The sequence below is a fragment of the Triturus cristatus genome, chromosome 5_1 (assembly GCF_964204655.1).
Source record: "Triturus cristatus chromosome 5_1, aTriCri1.1, whole genome shotgun sequence".
NCBI classification, from domain to species: domain Eukaryota; kingdom Metazoa; phylum Chordata; class Amphibia; order Caudata; family Salamandridae; genus Triturus; species Triturus cristatus.
Genome location: NC_140587.1, coordinates 140,686,269 through 140,707,438, shown reverse-complemented (window position 1 = coordinate 140,707,438; position 21,170 = coordinate 140,686,269). Strand labels below are relative to the sequence as shown.

General features: G+C 44.4%; 1 protein-coding gene across 28 annotated transcripts in view; it reads right to left on the bottom strand.

The window, feature by feature from the left end:
- The window catches only part of SCRIB (scribble planar cell polarity protein), a 792,600-nt gene that overhangs the window by 78,530 nt on the left and 692,900 nt on the right, over positions 1 to 21,170 (bottom strand). For 25 of the 28 annotated variants that reach the window (XM_085604619.1, XM_085604607.1, XM_085604625.1 and 22 more), the window contains 3 exons: positions 17,913 to 18,052; positions 11,617 to 11,654; positions 10,519 to 10,593 (listed from right to left, as the gene is read on the bottom strand). In XM_085604619.1, coding sequence (XP_085460745.1) covers positions 10,519 to 10,593; positions 11,617 to 11,654; positions 17,913 to 18,052 — 253 coding nt within the window. The remainder of the gene's footprint in view (positions 1 to 10,518; positions 10,594 to 11,616; positions 11,655 to 17,912; positions 18,053 to 21,170) is intronic. The other 3 variants (XM_085604621.1, XM_085604615.1, XM_085604620.1) reach the window with 1 other exon arrangement.

The window sequence follows — 21,170 nt, the reverse complement described above, 5'->3', positions numbered from 1 at the left end:
GGACGCCCCCCCGGCTACTGTGACCCCGAATCCGGCACCCAAGGACCCACCTCGATGCTCCTGCCGATGCCTGCGGCCTCAGAACCAGGGACCCCCTCAACCGCGATCAACAGAGGGCAAGATTTCCAGACACCAAGAGGCACCCCTGCACCCGGCGCCCTGCGGCCCCCTGTGCCCGACTCCTGGGTCCTATCCTCCAACTACCCAACTTACCTCTAGAAGTGGTGGTCACACCTGAAGAATCTTCGTCCCCGAACTTGCAGCCTTTGTTCGTCCTACTCCCCCATTTGCCCTGAGCAAGTGACCAGGAGCCCAGCTCCCACAGCCGCGTGGCCTGCTAGTCAGCAGCCACCAACCAAGGGCCCCCTGCCTCCTATAGGATAACATTGGGCCTAACTCACTCTGCACCGGCTGCCCCTAGGCCGCTGAGGGTGTAACAACTGTACTTACCTGAACCTGAGAGACCCCCGAGTCTATGCCCAGAACCTTAACTCTATCAGTCGAGTACTTACCCAAAAACCGATAACTCACTTTTCTTCCATAGGGTAACATTGACTGTTGTCTCTTGAAATTTCTTCTAAGTGTGGAGATTCTAAACTTTAAAATATTCACCTAAAATCAACCGAGTAACGAAAACGGAAATACTCACCTGCTATTAGGAGAGATCCCAGTGCTAGATCTTGGTGCCCAGAACTGACCCTGAAAAGTACTTACGACCGTACTTACCACTAACTCAATTTTCTCCCATAGCAAACCATTAACTATTTTTCTGTGAAATTTCTTTTAAGTGTCGATTTTGCAAACGTATAAATATTCGTTAAAAATCGCCTGTATAACCTAAACGCAGTTTCTCAACTGCTTACAGGTGGTACACTTGTGCTGGATCCAGGATCCAACACTGACCTAGAAAAAGTAACCAGAACTCTACTTACCTGCTAAGTGAATTTCCTCCCATAGGATAACATTGGTAATTTGATTAGAAAAAGTTTCTAAGTGTCAACTTTTAAAATAGCAAAATATTGCTTAAATTATCAACAGTAACTAAAACGTATTTACTCACTTGTTTCCAAGAACTGTCCCAGGACTGAATCTAGGATCCAGTCCTGGAGTTAGAAATGTAATCCTGAAAGTAATCAATTGCACATAACTTAAAATTCCCATTGAGCTCAAAGACTTATTGTGTTTGAAATTGTGTTGCCTATTGCAACAAACTAACTATTGCATTCCAAGTCAATTGCCTCTTGCAAAGTATTTAACTAAAGCATCTCATTCTGAGAAAGTATATTTTGATACGTATTGTTGGTTCTAAAAAAAAACAACCATATATTTTTATATACAAACCATTGGCCTAGAGTCCAGTTCTTGAGTGTGTGAGACCATTTGCTGACTGAGTGTGTACAACAAATGCTTTACACTGTCCTCTGATACTGCCTTACTGCTCGACCAAGCTACCACTTTAGAGAGTAAGGTTATATATCTAACTTTAGCCTCTGCCCAACCCTGGGGGACTGTGGACTGTACACACTGTACCTATTTGGGAACCGTATATACAGAGCCACTCTCCTACATGGTGGAATTGTCTGGCCGAGAACAATGACTCCAAAGATTGAGATCTGTGTGACTATCCTTGAACTGCTTGAGCAGAGTCAGCATTTTCTCTGTTTAGTCCAGAACCATTGAGGGGTATGTCAATACAGGACGCCTAGACAGCTAATAACCCGGGTGACTGCCTCCAGGCATGCTTCTAAGCAATAGGCTAGTGGCAGTAGTAGAACCTATGCAGTCTGTAGCGTCCAGGCATGTACACAAGACATACTTGGCTGAGTCTTTTCCATCTTGGATCATTTGGCCCATTGAGTGCGTTAGTTTGTTTTCAGCTTACATAGTGATGGGTAGCTACCATATTGCTTTTCTACCTAATTTTGTACAGCCCGAGTTGAGCTGATAGGTGTGTTTACAAAACACATGTGCTTCTAATGCATCATAGGTGTGTAGAGGTATTGTACATGTTATAATTGTTTGCACTGAAGAGGAACTCTGTGTGCAGGTAACAGTTCACAACTTATGTCCAGCGTGTTCCATGCAGGTTTTTAGTATATGCAGAAAAAGGTTGCAAATAGGCAAAGATTCGACGTAAAACATACTACATATTGTAAACAGTCTTGAGTTTTTAGATAGAGAGGTCTCAACGTGACAATTTCTACACAACAAAGTCCTGTGCACACATACAAGTTCAAAAGCATAGATGCAACATAATATTCAAGTGGTACGTTCAGAGTGCTAAGGTAACACTGGAAATTCTTTATTCTGTAAGAGAAACGCAACCAGCCGACACGTGTTTCGTCAGGGAAATGAATCCCACGACTCTTCAGGGCTGAGAAAAGTTGCTTGAGCGAGGTGTATTCCCAAAACCGGTGATAATTCCAACCCGGCTGGGTACAGAGTAGCAAAGACAGGATAATGGGGCAGCAAAATAAGTCTAAATCAAGAGTCCTAAGTGATTGTGCCGCAAGTAAGACGAGGAGTAGATTCATCAATAGTGCTAAAATAATGGGTAGAAAGGATTAGAACCGAAATGCGTTACACATGTAAAATCACAACAGTGATGGCAAATGGGACGAACACGGGTGTGTGTTCCCCATGGGTATTACGGATAAGAAGAAAAGGCACGTCCTGCTGGCATCTGGAATCGTGTGTGAGTGACAATTTCTACATAATGTAGAAGACTGTGTCCACCAGGTACTAGGCTATGTTAATGTGTTTGTTTTGCTTCAGAAGATGGGCTATCTGTTTTCACCACAGAATGAAGTTTTCACCACAGAATGAAGGCTGCAGGTAGTATAGTCTTTAGCACCTTCAGACGTTGCTTATTTTAAGTAAAGAGTGCCTTTTTTGCCAAGTGTAGCATAGAGTGTACACTGTACTTAGCAGATACTTTTTAATACTCTGGGGTATTTTTCATGAGAGTTTCACGGTCTGCAAACAGTGTGATACAGGGTAAAGTCTCTCCGTAGAGTGAATAGTGATTACAATACCCACTTCTCTACTCATATCAACTTCATTTCTCAAAGTAGGTTCAGTGACTGTCGGGGTTTGATACGGAAAAATGCTGTCTGTAGTTGGGAATTCGCTTTGGAACAGACGCTCAGTATTTTTAGGAACTTGGCTTTCTCTGTACAGTTGTATACAGATTGAACACTGTATGCAATGAAGGTTTCCCATATATCTGTGGTTGATTGTTAATCTGAACTACGCTACCTGTAAAGTGTATGGTATAATATCAATGTGGCATATAACCCATGCTTTCTACAGCTAAGAGTTGTTTCTGTGATTGCATTAATTATAAGACTCACTAAAGTTATGTTCTACCCATGTATATGAAACAATACTATAGCATTGTTTTGCACACTATAGTATTGTTTCACATACATGGGTAGAACATATCTTTAGTGAGTCTCAAGATTAGACAGGGAGGGATATGTTTTATGTCACTCTCCCTCGGGTCCCACGTGTGGTCTTAGTATTGCATTAAGTATGCCTCATTCTTCTGAGCTATTTTGCACTTACTTTCAGAACTCTAATGCAATATCTGTTCATAGAGCAATGTGTACAAAATAAGCTTGGATGAAGTCATAAGTGATGCCATTTCAGATGTCAGTGATGTCAAATGTCATAGAACATGTCATGAGTGATGTAATAATTGAGGGCATCAACAGTGCATGGCGGGCGCAAGTTAAAGTTAGCTCTTCTAACTATTACTGGTGAATGTGTTTTTCTCAGTTTCAAACGTTATTGTTGTGACTGACAAATTCACCTAACTAGAACGTTTCTTTAACCTTTGGTTTTATCGGTGACGGTCAATGTTTTTTTTTTAATGTTTGAGGGAGGGGGCACGTGCCTACCCACCCCAAGCTTAATTAATCCCAGTAGGCCCTGGTGACCCCAGGACCTTATGTTTGTAAAGGGAGGTGGGCTGGGGGAAGTGCCCCCCCTCCCCATGCCTTATTAGACCCTGGAGACCCCATCCCCAAGACCTATGGGAGATGGACTGCATGGCCCCCGTCCCTAAACCTTATTAGGCCCAGGGAACCACATCTACTGGGGTAATTTTCTTTTTTTTTATTAAGGGGGGGGGAAGGCATGGCCTTCCTCCTCAAGCCATTACTAAAGTTGAAAGGGGAGTCCCCCCTCCAGCCTTGTTTGACCCTGGGGACCCCATCCCCCAGGTACCTCAAACCTTAAAGGTGGGTGCCCTGGTGCCCACCCAGGGAGCCACCATATACTCTGAGGCCGCAGGGGGGAGCCCCAAGATGCTCACCCCCAGCCAGCTTACTGGTCCTGCCTGGAGGGACCAGCTACTAATCCTACTCCCTCCAGGTGGGATTATTATTTATCTATTTCCCAGCCCGCATCAGTGTGGGCAGAATAAACGATCAAACATATCAAAAGAGGGGGGGGCCAAGGAGCTAATAAAGGTCCAGTGTCCATGCTCCAAATGCTTAAGTCTCGTTAACACAAGGGGCACTGTTCCTGTATGCGGGGTGCAAAAGTCACTCACGCATGAGGGTGCAATTAGTCACCCGTGCAATGAAAAAAAAAAGGGATGGGGGATAGAAGAAAGAAATTAAGATATCCTAGGTAAAAATGGGGGCCCATTCATGAAGTGGAACAACCACTTGTACTCTGTTGCCCTCACACACCCCAAGGGGTGTCATGCTTCATCATCGGGCTGTTGCTCCTCGTGGGGCCGGCGCTGCAATTCCCCACGGGTCCCCCGAAGGGTCTCTTTGTCGGAGATCTTTTTAGGCCTGCCGGATGGTGCATGTGGGTGTGTGGGGTATGGGTCCAATTGAGGGTGAAAGTGGTGCGTGCAAAGTGGTGAGATATTTAACAAAGGGTAAACATACAGCAAATGTATGGATAGTAAACCCTTGGCAGATTGCCTGCTGATTAAAAACTTGCCCCGGAAACACACTATGTCCGGGTGTCAAAAGGTCATAGGTCGACATGTTTCGCGCCTGTGTCGCCTTAAGGGTCGTTGGCGCTTCTTCAGGACCAGAGCAATGATATATAAAGTGCACGTGATAAAAATTCCAAAACCCTCTAAATCAAAAAAAGGGGCGGGGCAGTAACCTGATTACCATTAGTACGGTTACAGCTGCATGGTGAAAGAACGCTCCTGATAAAAACCTAGGAGAAGGAACAGAAAAAGCAGATAAGAGCATCAGTAACAACTTGATGTCTCATAATGTGACACATCTGTATTCACATCAATAAAAGCAATAGGCAAAGAAACAGGCACAGGGGGCATATAAGTACGTTCAATGGAGCAGTGGCCCAGTGTGGTATTATTGAAACACCATGCCATATGATAATGTCAATATCGGTACCACTCGTAACCCTCCCAAGTGGGGATTATGCCTTACAGTAACAGCAGCTGATAAAACGAATGTTGCTTCGCCTATTGGCGGTGCCGTGAAGTCATTGGTTATAAAAGGGGCTTACCTCATAATGTTATGAGGGTACCTCCGCCGGCAAGAGCAGGGAATGCCTGCAACATTACTGGGCTGTAAAAAAATGGAGATGGACACATAGATGCAGGAACAGAAACCCAGCACAGACTTTCCTGAGCCAAACGCTCACCATGTCTGAATTTTATGCCACGGGAATCTACTTACTGTTTCTCCGGGGGGGCTGCCTCCTCTACACCTACCCCTTCCAAGTCACTGCCGGGAGTGAAACAGTGGCAGCGGAACTTGGTGCTAATAAAGAAGTGAGGTCAGGTGTGGGCGTATACAATTTCCGGGTTGTCCTCACAGATCAACATGGAGCGCGCATGCGCACAAGCAGGGGTAAACAGCGCATGTGTGTAACAAGGGAGAAGATCTCTCGAGCACATGCGCAAAAGCTAAATGGTCAGCCGCATACCAAACTGGGCTAAGAAGTAGCAAAAAAATTCCTTTTGGCAAAAATCTATTTGGATCGTTGTAATAGCGATCACGAAATTGCCCACAAATTGAAGTGCCTGCTGACCACTGCCTTGTTACTCGCGCTAAATATCCTGCCGCAAGAACGCCGCTCCCACGTTGTTAATCCGGGAATACCCCGTGCTGAACAAAGTAAGAAGAAGGTCTGTGTTCCTAGTGTCAGTGAATATACCAACTAAATCTACTAAAGTGAGGTAGTGGGTTGTGGTGGAGAGGTGTCTTTAGGGTAGTGACCCTTGTATACCCTCAAGACTATTTTCTCATTTTTCAGAAAAAGAGGGGGAGTTTATGTAGATAAGACCCCTAATAAAAGTAACAATGTCTTGTGTGCCTGTAGAAACGGAAAGAGAGAAAGAGCAAATATAGTACTGGCCCTCGGCTGAACCGCCGTGCATAATTAAACATATCAAAAGAGGGGGGGCCAAGGAGCTAATAAAGGTCCAGTGTCCATGCTCCAAATGCTTAAGTCTCGTTAACACAAGGGAACATTTTTAAAGCTCCCGCCCACTGGGAGTGGACTTGGTGTTTGCTCCCGCTTGGTGGGAGATTAAAATATGCTCCCGCCAAGTGGAAGCAAACAGGTTTCCCTGCCTGAGCTCACACTGGTGAGGGCAGGGAAACAGCTATGTCCTTGTGAGCCAGCCAGGGGGCTTGGGTCCCTGGGGCCGGTGTCCCCGCGGCCCATTAATGGTTCAGGGAGGACGGCTGTGGGGACACGTCCAATTTAAGCAATTTTGGCCCTGGGGAATGTGGTTTCCGGGGGCCTTTGGAGGCTGAAAGAGGAGAATGTGTGCACTACCACCCTTCCCTTAATCGTAATTTTTTGTTATGAATGTGTGCTTCCCGGGGCCTTCAATGGCTGGGGAGGGGGACCGTGTATCCCCTTCCTTTTTTACATGATATCGACCCTAGGGGTGAGCTCCTCGGGCCTTTAATGGCTCAGGGAGGGGGCCTCGCGGCCCCCCCAATTACTGAATACAGCTCCGGATGCGGGCTCTGCAGGGCTTATAGTTATTGAATGCGGCCCGGACCCTATTTTCTTTTTTTCCCCCAATCCCGTGGCAGTCCCACGGAAATTGTGGCATTTTGTGCACTCTTTATTGTTTAAGCCCCCAATGGAGTCTTCTGGGGGGGGGGGGGGGGAGTCAGGGTATCCCTACCCTGCCCCATATATTATTTTTCTTTTTTTTACTTCAGGACAGGGGACTAAGTAATGGCTGCCAGCAACATTTTTCTCATGTTGCTGGCAGCCAATCTCAGCGCTTGCTCCCACTAGAAATAAAGCTCCCTAAGTCAATCAAAACGCTCCATTTTTAAAATGGCACTTCCGCAAGAGCCTCTCAGGGGACCCAACCGTCCAGATATTCAATTATTTTTGGCCCTCAATTTCTCAAAAAACTACTGAAACGATGTACACCAAATCACCAAAAAACAAAATCTGCGGATCAATATCTAGCTTCCTGCCGAATCTGATGTAATTCCGTTCAGCAGTTTTTGCGGCAGTCCCTCTTAAAGAAGTCAATGGAAAATTTATGGGAACTTTGCGTTTTGGGACCCCCCCCCCCCCTTTTTTCTCAGCCCCCTCTTGATAGATCACCCTAAAACTTTCCATGCACTAACTAGTCAGAGAATAGCCCCTTTTGGAATGTTTCGTGGAGATTTGGCAAACGGTGCCGAAGATATTAGCAACACAAAAAACGCATTCCCTATGGAACAGCTGACCCAACTATAACTACCCAGTGGCAACTGCCACTGAGTAATATATATATTTATAATATATATATTACCACTGGGTAAGATACATATATATATATTGCCACTGGGTAGTTCTAGTTAGGTACTCTGGCTGAGTCCTGAGTCTCAAGATGGCTGCCACCACTTCCGGGTTGAAGTAGCAGCCAATCAGATCTCATCATGAGATCTGTCGGAACTGCGGAGCATCCGTGTCCCTAAATATATATAAATCATTTTCCTTTAATAACTCAAACTACTGAATGGATTTACACCAAATTAAAGAAAATATTTTTCTGGAACAAGATCTGCCTTCCTGCAAAATTTCGTGTTATTCCAATCAGCAGTTCGGACTGAAGTCATGTCTAAAAGCCCCATGGGCAATTTCATGAGGAAAAAGCGATTTGGGACTCTCCTCCCCACCCCTCCTTGACAAATGACCCCAAAACTTTCTAGACAATAACTAAAGGGAGTGGCAAACTAGTTTTTTTTTTAATTTCGTGAGGATTCGTCAACTAGCAGCAAAGTTATTAGCAAAACAATAAGACATTTCCAATGGAAATTAGGTCCCAACTAAACTACCTACTGGCGATCGTCCGAAAGAGAGACACCCACACACACTTTCCATCTTGTTCCACAGATCTGTTCAAGTGTCATTCCCATTTTGATTCCTTCCACCATGGCATACTTCTTGGGGCGATGGGCCAGTCCACTTCCTTCACTGGCCATCGTGCGCTGTGAGTGACACTATTTTGCATGATCACATGTACACTTAGGTGCCAGGACTTTATAGTTTTGGCTAATTTTTGCCACATTATAGAAGTGCGATTTTTCTTTTTTGTTTTAAACACTGCACACATGCCAATGCCTAAGCTTTGCAAATGCTTGCTTACTATGCTTTGTAAGGTAATCTATTTATGTTTGCATTTAAAACAAATACTCTTGTAAAGAAATGCCTTTCAGCTCAGCCTGCAAAACCACAAAGACAAACTTGCAGGATGTTACTGAGAAGAATCTCCGTGTTCTGTTTTCCTGTTAGAGCAGGAATCTTCAAGACAGGGAAAATGGGCTATGCATTTAAATGCGCTTCTTAAAAAACAGAAAAGGCTAACCCATTGACCAACCCATGTGCTTTCCCGGGAGCTAGCTCTACTCCATAATATCCTCATGGTTAGATGAGTACAACCAGTTTTATTTAAAATTTCTCAGTACCACTGTATCAATCTCACAAAATTCCAAACTCATCAGCCAGAACGATGGCTGGAATAACTAATCACGATCCCCAGGAGGATACACTCAGAGATGCCCACTTAAAGGCCAAATCTGGGGGAAAGTAACACAAAGGAACATCCTTTTTGTCAAAGCACTTCAACCCCTATATTCCAATAAGAATGCTAAAGTGACCTATACACTATTCTGAGAATTTCCAGATCCTCCAGGGTTACAATGGAGAGCAGAGCTTTCTTGGTGCTGGGCACAGCCCTTTAGAACACCCTTCCTCGAACAGGAAATTGAGGTCTAATGAGGACTATCAGAAACATGATTCTTCCCCAAAATAAAATGTTATGTCATAGCAATTTTTTTACAACTTGCTACACTCAGCCTATGTCATAAACCAACAAAACAGCACAGCACAAATCGCACAAGAATGATTAATCATACTGTAAAAATACCCTCTTCCCCACTGCAACCATCACTTCTGCTGCTCTGGATCTAAACACAAAGACATAAGTCCCCTAGCCACCCCTCCCAACCAATCTTGTAGCAAAGATCCAGAGTAACAGAAAGTAAGACACATACATTATGGAAAGAGGCAAGACACCACAAACCACCACAGACAAGATCTGCCACTGAGGTTTCTGCATAAAGTCTGATTGAACAGTGTACACCCAAATTTCTCAGAAAACTGAGCAGCATGAAGGCAGGATATACAATGGATTCAGTTTGTCAGCTGTGGAAGCAGCATTCTGTGCCCCAGATTAAAAAAAGAAAACATTGGTAAAACAATTGTGCCAGCTCAGATCAGATGCTCAGAACAAAAATGCTAACAGGGGGAGAGGACTTGACCCAACGGCAAATAACATTTGTTTTGATTATCTTGTTTAGGGTCTTGCCAGAGAATGTGGGGGAGCACTCCTTACAAGCTACTCAAGTGCATCCAAACCTCAGGCCTAAACTAGACCTTTGTGAAAGAGAGGCCGGCAGAAAGGGAAAGTGGGAGATTTGCTAACCGGCACCTTTGAAAGACTAGTTAGACTGAAGTAGAACCAGCCATGTGCAGGGATAGCCTGGACCATCTGACATCTCCAGCCCTACGTGGCTTTCAGAAGTACCAGCCCATGAAACAAGCTCCCAATTCCCTAAGAGTCAATCGACAGCAGTCTGTAGGTTAACTATTTCTCGGTGCCCTGATGTGCCTTCATGCTGGATTGTAAAAAAACACAGGAGTGAGAGAAGACACAGAAGTGACTGCAGCGAAGAAGACAGGCAGGAGAGAGAGCAAATTCCTTTTAGATCCCAACATAACACCACATGGGCAGATCCTACTTCCCATAACAGCATGCCAATCAAAAGACTTTCCTCCACTTTGCCTCCGCCCCACCTCCGCATGAGCCAGCCAAAGATCAGGCAAGACTACACCCTTTTAGAATGTAGGTCAAAAAATGTGCCAATGGAGCCAGAATCTTCAATGAAGGGCTGGCCATGGGAAGGAGGGGCTTTCTGACCATTAAACAGACACCAACTAGTTAGGCCTGCAATTGTGACCCAATCTGAGTGGCGATCAGCATGCAGGCAGTACCTGGATCTCATAAACGGGTTTGGAAGAAGGAATAGCAGCAAACTCTCTGTAGTCAAACTTCTTTTCAGAGATGGACTGGAAAGAATAGCAAAAAAACAGAAGGGAGAGAAACAGTGTGAGCAGTAGTGGGTAAGTGGAAGCAGGGGTGGTGAGGATGAGCAACCTTGCTTCACTGGGCACAAAGTGAGTGAAGGAGGGAGACGCAAGAATGAGCAGTGGACAAACTCAGTGATTGTTGTGAGAGTGAATAAACCCTTTAGCAGCTGTGCTTCATTAGGACAGAGTGAGCATGGAAGACATCCCTGCAAATGGAGATCTGAGTGAAGATTAGCAAGTGAAGGAGGGGTGGAGGGGGAAGAAGAGAAGACGAGCAGAAGTGCTTAACCTGGGACAGGGTGAGACTCACTGAATGACTGGAGAATCAGTGAGATATTCAGTGCAGCTATAGCAGACTATCAGGATTTATGTCACGTCTAAGTGAAGAATCAGTAAGGATGAGCCCCAATGCTTCAGCAGGGCATGGAAAGTGTGTGTGTGTGTGTGTTTCACATGCACATGGAATGAGTCAGTGAGGGAAGGTGGCAGCAGTGATCAGCCACAGGGCTCAACCTACACAGGAAGTGAGTACGCGAAGGAAATGCTGATTACCATTTTTTTCACATGTAGTGAGTTGGGGAATGCTAAACCCGGCGATGAGCTATGGTGCTGTGGCTGCACATGGAGTGAGTCGAAGTGTAAGGGCACAAGTGCTAAACTGTTTTCCAGGGCCCCACCCAACATTCCCTTCACATCGTTACAAGGTCCCATTTCGCTGCGATGGGATGAGGTTTGTCTTGGCACTGCATTAAGGTTAAGGCTTGAGAGAATGTGTGTGTGGGACTCTTGCTCGGACTGAAAGAAGAGAGAAAAGGAAAGAAGAGAGAAAAGGAAAGAAGAGAGAAAAGAAGATCTGCAAGTACACAGAGCATTTAGCCCTCTAACTGAATGAAGAGAATGACTAAGTGTACGCAGGGAAAAGTGCAGATATTTTGCAATTTTCTGAAAAGATAACATCTGACAAATGGGGGAAGAGAGCCAGGAAAAGAGAATACTTCTTACCAGCCTCCCTGGAGACGTCACATTCCTGGGACTGTAATCTGAGAGGGAGAGAAGAGGAAGAGAATGAGAAACCAGTTCTGGCACCTACAGCTATCTAAGCCAGAGTACTGTTGCTCATAACAAATAAAGATATGACGGAAGACGGGCTCACGGACTACGCTCATGAGTACACACTGCAGCAGGTGCAGAGACTGCAGTCAAAGGTATCCTTCCTTGTTTGGAAAATTATGATGGTGGGAAAAATGGTGTTGAGCCCAAGAATTGTCATGGGAAACACTGTTTTTTTTAAAATACCCCTCCACACTAAAAATGTATTCAGTGTCCCGCTTCATCATAGGGGTCTTCCCGTCCCTCTACGGGGTGGGGTGTGCTGCGACCTACGGAGATGCGGGAGCACTTAATTTAGTGAAAAAATATGTGTTGTGCAGAGGTGGAAGTGGTAGGGTCAGGAAAGATAGTGGTGCAGAATTAAAAGTTACCCGGCTAGTGGAAAAAATAAATTGTATTGCCTTCCCTAGCTGGAAACATTAAAAATGGGGAGACGTAGGGGGTATACTTTAATGAGTTGCCTCCTACTTGGTCAACATGTTTCAAAAGCCATCCCCTTGGCTTTCTCTTCAGGACCATGCATGATCCCACTTTCCATATTGCAGGATCTTGCATGCCTAGATCCCACATACCATAGGTATAGCACCTCCCTCCTGAGATCCTTTGCTAGAACAGTATATGGCACTGCTGTACCTTGGATCAAGCTGAACTATACACACGTAATACCTTAAAATACTATAAATTAATAGAAAAACACACCTTAAGTGGGAGTGTGTGCAGCTTTCAACTTTGGTACTGCATCCATGTCTAAATCAATTCCTGTGACAGACCTTTATGGACAAAAGTCCTATTGTCTGTTTGAATACATTTTCTAACATCTGAATCCTTGTGGAGACTTAGTATCTGAGAACTGTTTTAGCAGGAGAGGACTGGGTATTCCCATCTGTTTCATGGTGGAAATAACTTGAGTGAGACCTGGAGATTTTTCAAGCTGTCCTTTTAGGACACAGAATGGATCAAAAATCTATTTAAAAAAAAACCCTGTGTTATAAACATCCCCACACAACTGGCCACGGACCCAACAAACCTAAATAATCAACTACAGTAAAAAAGATGTCCAAGACGCAAGATATGCAGGGGCCAGGATAAAGATACTGATAGGAGGGCTGCTGTATGCGACCTCTGGTTTTACTTTTATAAACTACCCATGCATCGATTTCTGAGCATTACAGAAGATTTTGGTCATATGCTAGACGCTGGGAATAAAATTGACACAGGGATGTGAAGATTACCCCCACCACATACCTCCTTTTCTATCTCCCATTAAATATATCATGTTTTGAATACACTGAATGTGGACAACACTAGATTCCTCTTGTATCACCACATTAATATTCTGACAGACAAGCATCCTGAACCTGCAGACAAATTTCTCACTCAGTTCCCACTTCAAATATAACACACTAAAGCTGCATGAAGATGCCAGCCCAACTAACTAAACAAATGCAAAATGAAGCTTCCCATTGAACTTGAAATCTGATTCCTCATTCTACAAAAGTAGAATGCAAACCCTTGCATAATCACAAAGTAACACAAGAGCTCTTGCTGAACTTGAAAGCAGGTACCCCATTGTGTTACTGTGACAAGAGCTCTGCAATTATATAGGGCATCTGACTAAATATTAGGAGGAGCAACTTATTCTGTTCTATGAGCAAATACTGAGAGGTGGGAACACTGAGAACATTAAAAAAAACTGCAAATCAATTAACAGTGTTAAACTCAGTCACTGTGCTGGTAATTGGATTCTCTCTGGAATTTAACATGACATCAACAGAACAAGCAGCAGGGAAGCACACACCATTCAATGACAAAATAGTTAAATGAGACATCTAATTTAACATGTTTGATCCAACTGGACCTGCCTAGAGTCCCAGAGAGCTTCTCTTGCAATATGCTGGACAGGGTACTCCAGGCTGAGTCGAGTTATGATGCTACACTGCCCTTTTAACCTACATGGAGGTGTCTCATACTACTCTGCAGTAAAGCATAAGCAAATATCCCTGACCAATTCATCCATAGTGCATTGCCTTTGGACAATGGGTGTGGATGTATGGTTGCGAAGTTTGGGCATTTTGCGTTTTGGTGGGTGGCGAACAGGTCTATGTCTGGGAAGCCCCACATTTGGAGGAATGGTAAGAGAACTTGGGGGTGAAGTTCCCATTTGCGTATCTGCAGTCATTGACGACTGAGCAGATCCGCAACTTGGTTGTGTATTCCTGGAAGATGTTATGCAAGGAGATATATGTTTTGAGGTATGGCCCATCTCCAGATGCTCCGTGCTAACTGTGACCGCTGTAGAGAGTGCGCCCCCCCCCTGTTTTTGTATGTAGTACATCACTGTCATGTTGTCCGTGCGAACCAAGACGGCTTGGCCTAGTAGATGAAATTGAAAGGCTTTCAATGTTAGAAAAATTGCTAGCAGTTCTAAGTGGATTATGTGGAGTTGTTTTTGCTGTAGAGTCCACATGCCCTGAATGATATGTTTTCCCATATGTGCTCCCCAACCAGTAAGGGATGCGTCTGCAGTTCTCACTATCTGAGGAACCAGATTGAGAAATGGCCATCCCTTGGAAATGTTTTTTATGTTCCACCACTGCAGAGAGCGACGAGTACGGCCATCTATCAACACCAGATCTGATAACTGACCTTGAGCCAGGTTCCACTGACGTGCTAAGCATTCCTGTAGGGGACGCATTTGGAGTCTTGCGTATGGAACGATTAAAATGCAAGAAGCCATCATTCCGATTAGTTGCGTGAACACTATGGCTGGTAGTGAGTGTTGAGGCTGAATAGTGAAACTAGAGCTTGGAAGTTGCGAATCCTGACTGGGTTGGGGTAAGCTAAGGCTTTGCAAGTGTTTATTGTGGCTCCCAGATACATTTGCATGTTGGATGGTTGGAGGTGAGACTTGGCGAGGCTTACTGTGAAACCCAAGTCGTGAAGTAGTTGGACTTTCTTTAGAGTGTGATGTATGGAGCTTTGTTGTGATCTGGCTTTTATTAGCCACTAGTCTAGGTAAAGGAAGACATGAATGCGCTGTCTTCTTAGATGAACTGCGAGGCACTTGGTGAAAACTACTCTGAGTGCTGTAGTTACTCCGAATGGTAGGACCTTGAATTGATAATGTCCGTCCACTATAAACCTAAGATATTTTCTGTGAGCAGGTTCAATGGGAATATGGAAATAGGCGTCCTTTAGATCTAGAGTGGATAGGAAGTCGCCCTGCCGAAGTAGTGGGAGCATTGGCTGGAGTGTGACCATGTGGAAGTGGTCAGACTGTACGTAGAGGTTCAACTGTCTGAGGTCTAATATAGGCCTGAGAGAGCTGTCCTTTTTGGGGCTTAAGAAATACAGGGAGTACACTCCCGTACCTTGATGTATTAGCAGAACAGGTTCTATAGCGTGCTTTTGTAACAGGGATAGAACACTTTTTCTTTAAGAGAGTGAGATGTTCCGGTGACATTGTATGTGCTCTTGGAGGAATGTTTGGTGGAGTGTTTGTAAGCTCCAGGCAGTAACCATGTTGGATAATTTTTAGTAACCATTTGTCGGAGGTGATCGAGTTCCAGACATGGAGGAACTGGGAGAGACGTCCTCCAGCAGGAGTGGGATGATCGGGGGGTAGTGAAGGGAAGTCATTGTTTGTTTCCGGGGCAAGAGCATGTGGAATTACCTCTTCCTCGCCCTCTATTATTGTTCCCTCTATAATTTCCTCTAGAATATCCTCTGTGGAAGGGGGTTTTTTGGTTGCCCTTGTAAGTGGAGTGGTCAGTGGAGACAGCTTTTGAGCCACCACTGTAAAAGGAGAGGCAAAGGAACCTCTACTGGCCGGCAATTATAAAGCCCCCATTGACTTTGCGACCTCTGTGTCTTTTTTCATCTTTTCCAGCATGGTGTCAACTGCTGAGACAAAAAAGATGCTCTTTATCAAATTGATGGTTAAGTATAAAGGTTTGTACCTCTGGCTTAAAACCCGAGATCCTGAGCCAAGCAGGTCTGCACAGAAATACACAAGATGCTGTGTCTGCTGCGTCCAGTGCACATTTTATGGAGGTGTTAGTAATGAGCGTACCCTCTTGTATATGGTCGTTAGCTTTGGATTTGTATTGGTAAGGCAGATGTTGGATTCGTTTTTCCAGCTCATCATAGTGAGCTGTGTCATAACAGCTAACAGTGCTTGGGCGTTAACAATGCGCCTGTCATTTGCGGCCTGTGAAGCTATCTTTTTGCCCGAGGCATCAATAAGCATAGATTCTTTGTCAGAAGGAGGGGTGTCTCCTGTAGCTTGAGAGTCAGCACTCTTGCGTGCATTGGCTACTACAAGAGAGTCTAAAGGTAGTTGTCCTTTAATATAAATAGGATCTGTAGGAGCCGATTTGTATTTATCTATCCTAGGAGTGATAATCCTAGCCCTCTCAGGATCCTTAAAGACCTCATCCGTATGTTTGAGCATACCCATTTAACACTGGCAAGGTAGGAGTTGTTCTTTGTGAGGAGGAAAGTGTTTTTAAAAGAAAATCCTCTTCTAAGGGTGAAGTTCTACCCCATGGTAATTAGCGACCCTGTGAGAGAGTTCCAAGAAACCGATGTTGTCATCAGGTGGGGAAGGCCTAGAGAAGTACAAATCAGGGTCATTGTCTGTATTTGGGTCTGTGTGGCAATCATCCCAAGCATCAGCGTCCTCATCCTTGTCCCCTTCATCCTGTGGGTCAGGTGTATCGGGCCTAGTAGGTGAATGTATAGGTGTAATGAGCCGGTTAGGATTAGGAGTAGGAGGAGGAGGAGGAGGAGGAGGTGATATGTAAGGAGGAGAGGGGATAGTGCCCATATTCTTTTTAGGAGGGGCATGGTGGTCCTCTGGCAAGTCAGCTTTCTGTTTTTTAAAAATAATTGCTTGAATATGTCCAGTCTTAGGATTTAAGACCAATTTCTTCTGTTTTGGGTCGAAAACTGGGTAATTCGATGGAAGTTCCTTGGGGGAAGTGCCTTGGAGACTTTGGCACCGAAGATTCCGAGCTCTTGGGTGCTGGTATTTTCACCTCTGTGTGTTTGGGTTGATCAGAGTCTTTGGTTCTGGACGATTTCCGTTCCGAGTCTCTGGTTTTGGAAGTTTTCGGTTCCGAATCTTTAGTTTTGGAGGATTTAGGCGCAGAGTTCTTGTTCTTGGATGGTTTCGACTCCAAGTCTTTGGACCTGGAATGTCTTGGCTCCGAGTCTTTATGCTTGGAGGGTTTCGGCTCCGAGCCTTTCAGCGTAGCAGGTGAAACCTTCGGTCCCGAAGGTAGGTTGCTTTTATGTTTCAAAGCCGAAGGTGTCGGTTTGATGTCAGAGCTGGGCCGGGCCGGGCCGGAAGGTGGGGCATCAGAAACATGTTGTCGGTGCCGACCTGAACCCAAAGGTGAAGGAGGGATCGGAGCCTTTGTCTTTTGTGGATTGGGTACTAGGGGATTTGTACTCACAGCACGCTGTCCCGCAGTGATGTCCTCCTCATCCTCCATGTCTGAGTCGGCTTCGGAGATGGAGACCTGCTCTTCTTCCTCTGGCTCCGAAGTTACAGGTTGGATGCCGGAATCTTCTCCAAAGAGGTCCGGAATGGAGTCGCTGTGGTGCGGCATTTCGTGGTGCCAAGCCAGACGATCACAAAGTGTCTTTTTCGATCAGAAGGATAGACACGCGTCACAGCTACTTTCGTTGTGTTCCGGGGATAAGCAGAGTTCACAAACTTCATGCAATTCGGTGGGTGGAAATTTAGCATGACACCCGGGACATAGTTTAAATGGAGTCCGTTCCATCGACAGCTAACGCGGTCGGCATGGGTAGGCACAATGGCCTGCCTCGAGGATCCCAATGGAAAGTTTTCCTAAGTCAAACAATGTGCATCGAATGAGGGATCGCAATCGGTAACAAAACAGACTAGGTTAGTGGATTGCGCATCGAAGGGTTCCGAAAACAGTATCGAACCGGAGCGTAGCAATATACATCCGAACCCGATGGCGGAAAAAAACAATCTGGGGATGGAGTCGATGCCCATGCACACTATCACCGAAAGGAGGAGTCACCCATCTTGCGACTACAAGACTTCTTCGAACAAAAACAAAGTGCAAACATCAGACGGCGAGCTATGCATGGAGACACGGATGTAATTTGAGCTCCAGGTATTGGACTACTCAATTCAACTAATATCATACCTTCCAGTGGAGTCGGTGATGGTGTGGGTGCTGGGGAAGGAGACTCGGCAAGCTGGTCCAGCGTACTTCGTTTGCGGCCCTCTTTCGATTTGGCTATTACCATCTGGGCTTTCAGTGCATCCTGTTCTAGAGACTTCATCCTACAAAGAGAGATTTTCATATTTTCAGAAATCTGCAGAATAATACAGTAGTACGCACCTCCTACCTTCCCACTATCTCAAAGGCAGTAATTCACCTTTAAGGAGCACCACATCAATTATGTTTTCAAAAGGCAATAGCAAATTATGTGAATGGAGGCTGGTTCAATAAAAGCACATCTTTACATTTTCCAACCAGGACACAACCCACACATTGTGTATGTGATACATCTCATGGCGTTGACCTTCATATGTTTGTTGCAAAAGTATCATTACACGGGTGTGTTTGAGACAAGGTTCCCTAGGCAGGGAGAGGATTCTCAGATCTTCAGAGAAGAGAACTTCCAAACCACAGGCTTTCAATAACCATATGCAGTACACAACGGAAGAGGTAGACATGCAGATTCATGCATTTACCTCCTCACATTCACACAAACACCCCTTCTTCAAATGCAAGGGCATTATCCCAGGGCTCATACAGGAATACTGATGCTCAATGCAGAGTGCTTTATTTCAGGGGATTAAAAAAAGGTCCACAACCGATATGTAGACCTTAAAGAGGCGCAATATATTTTGAAACGTGTTGGCTAAAAATATATAAATTTATGTGTATATAAAATAACTTTGGAACTAACTGGCAACTAAATAAACCTCGTCTTTGGATGGATTTAATAACAGACTCGAGTGGATTAACTTTTTACTTGCTGGAGTTTGTTAGTACTTTGAAAAGAAAGGGCTGTGTGCAGCAAAGGCACCTGAAGGGGAAAGGGTGCAATTATTTGAGAGCACCTCCAGCTCTGGGCACATTTGTAGGTCTTAGCTAGACAGTGCATGCGCTGTCTCTTTGAGACATTTTGTCTACACACAGTGAACTTACAGCCTGCTTATAGCTCACCACTGGTTAGCTTCAGTTTCCTAATTTGCTTTGTTCCAGCTTATCAAGGCATGCATGCGTCATGTCCTTTTCTTGTGTTTGGCCCTCCAATGGAGCATGGACCAAATGCTTGTGCCCTTCCACTGCTCCAATTTTTGGAACTTTTTTTTTGGTTCCAAGAAATCCATAGGAGGTAGCCCATCTCCCATATCCCCGTCCATGCTCCGTCTCTGCCATCCCCCCTTCTGCCCCTGATGGAGCCTAGATTTCACCTAGATTTAGGCATTTGTCTGTTTTAAGTTTCAGACAGACTGCATTTCAAAAACGGCACGCAGAATTTTGGTGCAAAGTGAAAACATGATAAGTGAATGAGGCCTGGTCAGATGTTTCCAGTTTAATGAAATCATGTAAAACCTTGCTCAATTAATTAATCCAGGGTGGTTAAAAATTTGTTTAGTTTAGATTTAACCTCACTATAGAATGTACATTTAATTTAGAAAATGTGTTTGAACTTTCAAAGTAGCATATATGTGTGCTGAATAAACACGCATTTACAGTGTAGAAAGGCTGAAATACACAGCTCAGTGGCAGGCCCACTGTGGCCTTTGGCCTTTAAGATAAGAAAGGAATGTTTGCTCTCTGTTTCCTCCCGTCTCTTCTCCATGAAAGACCTTTGTTATAATTTACGCCTCTGTTTCCGTCGATGTGTTCTGAAGATCCTACTGGACAAACTACGAAGACCAAGACATGAATTTTTGCTTGAAATATGGGTTGCTAAGCTGGGAGGAGCATCCTTGCTCATTTTTTTTAGCAGGACGCAAGGCAGAACACCGTTTTTTTTTAAAATCCTGTGAAGGGAGGGCTCATTTAATGAGCAGCTTCTGTGTCAGATGCAGACAGGCAGAGATGAACAGACAAGCGCAAAGAGAGTAGCTGAGAGATCAGGACACGTTTAGGTACTAAAATTCTAAGTTTTATGCTTTAACTAACTAGTTTTGAAAATATTTATCTTATGCATTTATTTCTATTTATGGGAGATTTTTGCCAAATATTAATTATTAACTAGCCTTGCAAAACTCACTCTAGAGTTATATTTTTTGTGACACTCTTTAAAGAGTTCTGACTGACATTTTATGCCTCATACCCTTCCTTTATGAAGTGCTTTATATACAATCTATAATATGTTCTGTATTAATTCTATTTTTCAATTCTGTAACCGGATTGAAATTTGATTAATGAATAAAGAATCAGAGAACCTTAACTTTTGACTATAAAATAAAACCCTTTGAAACTACTCACAACTTTCATTATTGCCTTAAATATTATTTGCATTTAATGTTTCATGTTTGTGTAAAGTCTCCTGATGGATGATAACACGGTGGCAAAGGTCCATTCCCTTTAAGTGGTAAACAAGAGGTAATGAGGTTTTGCATTGTGAAATTACCTGCTGGATCACCCCGGTTCAATTCTTTTTTTTTTTCTTCAACCCATCTATTTCATTCCCACCCCACCTGCCCTTGTTCGTGTTTGGCTTTCCCCCTGTCCATCAGCTCCCTCCCACCCACTGTTATATTGGCTTCTTCCCTCCCACCCATTTTCTATGTGTTGCCCCTCACTCCTGTTGTCTCAATATAAGAAAGGCCTACAACGCAAACACTGCTGGCCACGTCATAATGCTTTTTTTTCTTTTTTAACCTTCTGACCACCCGTCCTCCACTTCCTCTCGTGTTGTGCTACAAGCCACGACCCCCGTATTGTGCTGCTTATCTCGCCCCTCCTGCTAGACAAAAAGTGCTTTGACACTGCTAGCGTCACAGCACTTTTCCCCCATGACTTTGTCATTCCTGAACAGCAGCTGTGCTGCTTATACAACAGGGCTAAAAGACATTGACAAAGCCAACAGCTCTCGCATTGCTGAGATCTACTGACTTGCCAATGCTTTTTTTTTTAGCTTCTGGCTACAGACAGCCTTAGATATCAGTTTCCAGTAGAATAAGACATTGATATAGTACAGGGCCTGGCATAAAGATACACCACCAATCACTTTCTCTTATATCGACAGACATACAGCTCTGTCATTTTCAGCTTCATGACTTCATATGCAGGGCACACATCTACCACCATGTGTCCATTCTTGGTACTAGAGGCATGCAGGCTAGATGTGTTGGCCTTGCCAATACCAGTTTCCTTTTTCCTATGTGTAGAAGTAACAAATTAATGCACCAGTGCCCTTACCACACCAGCGGA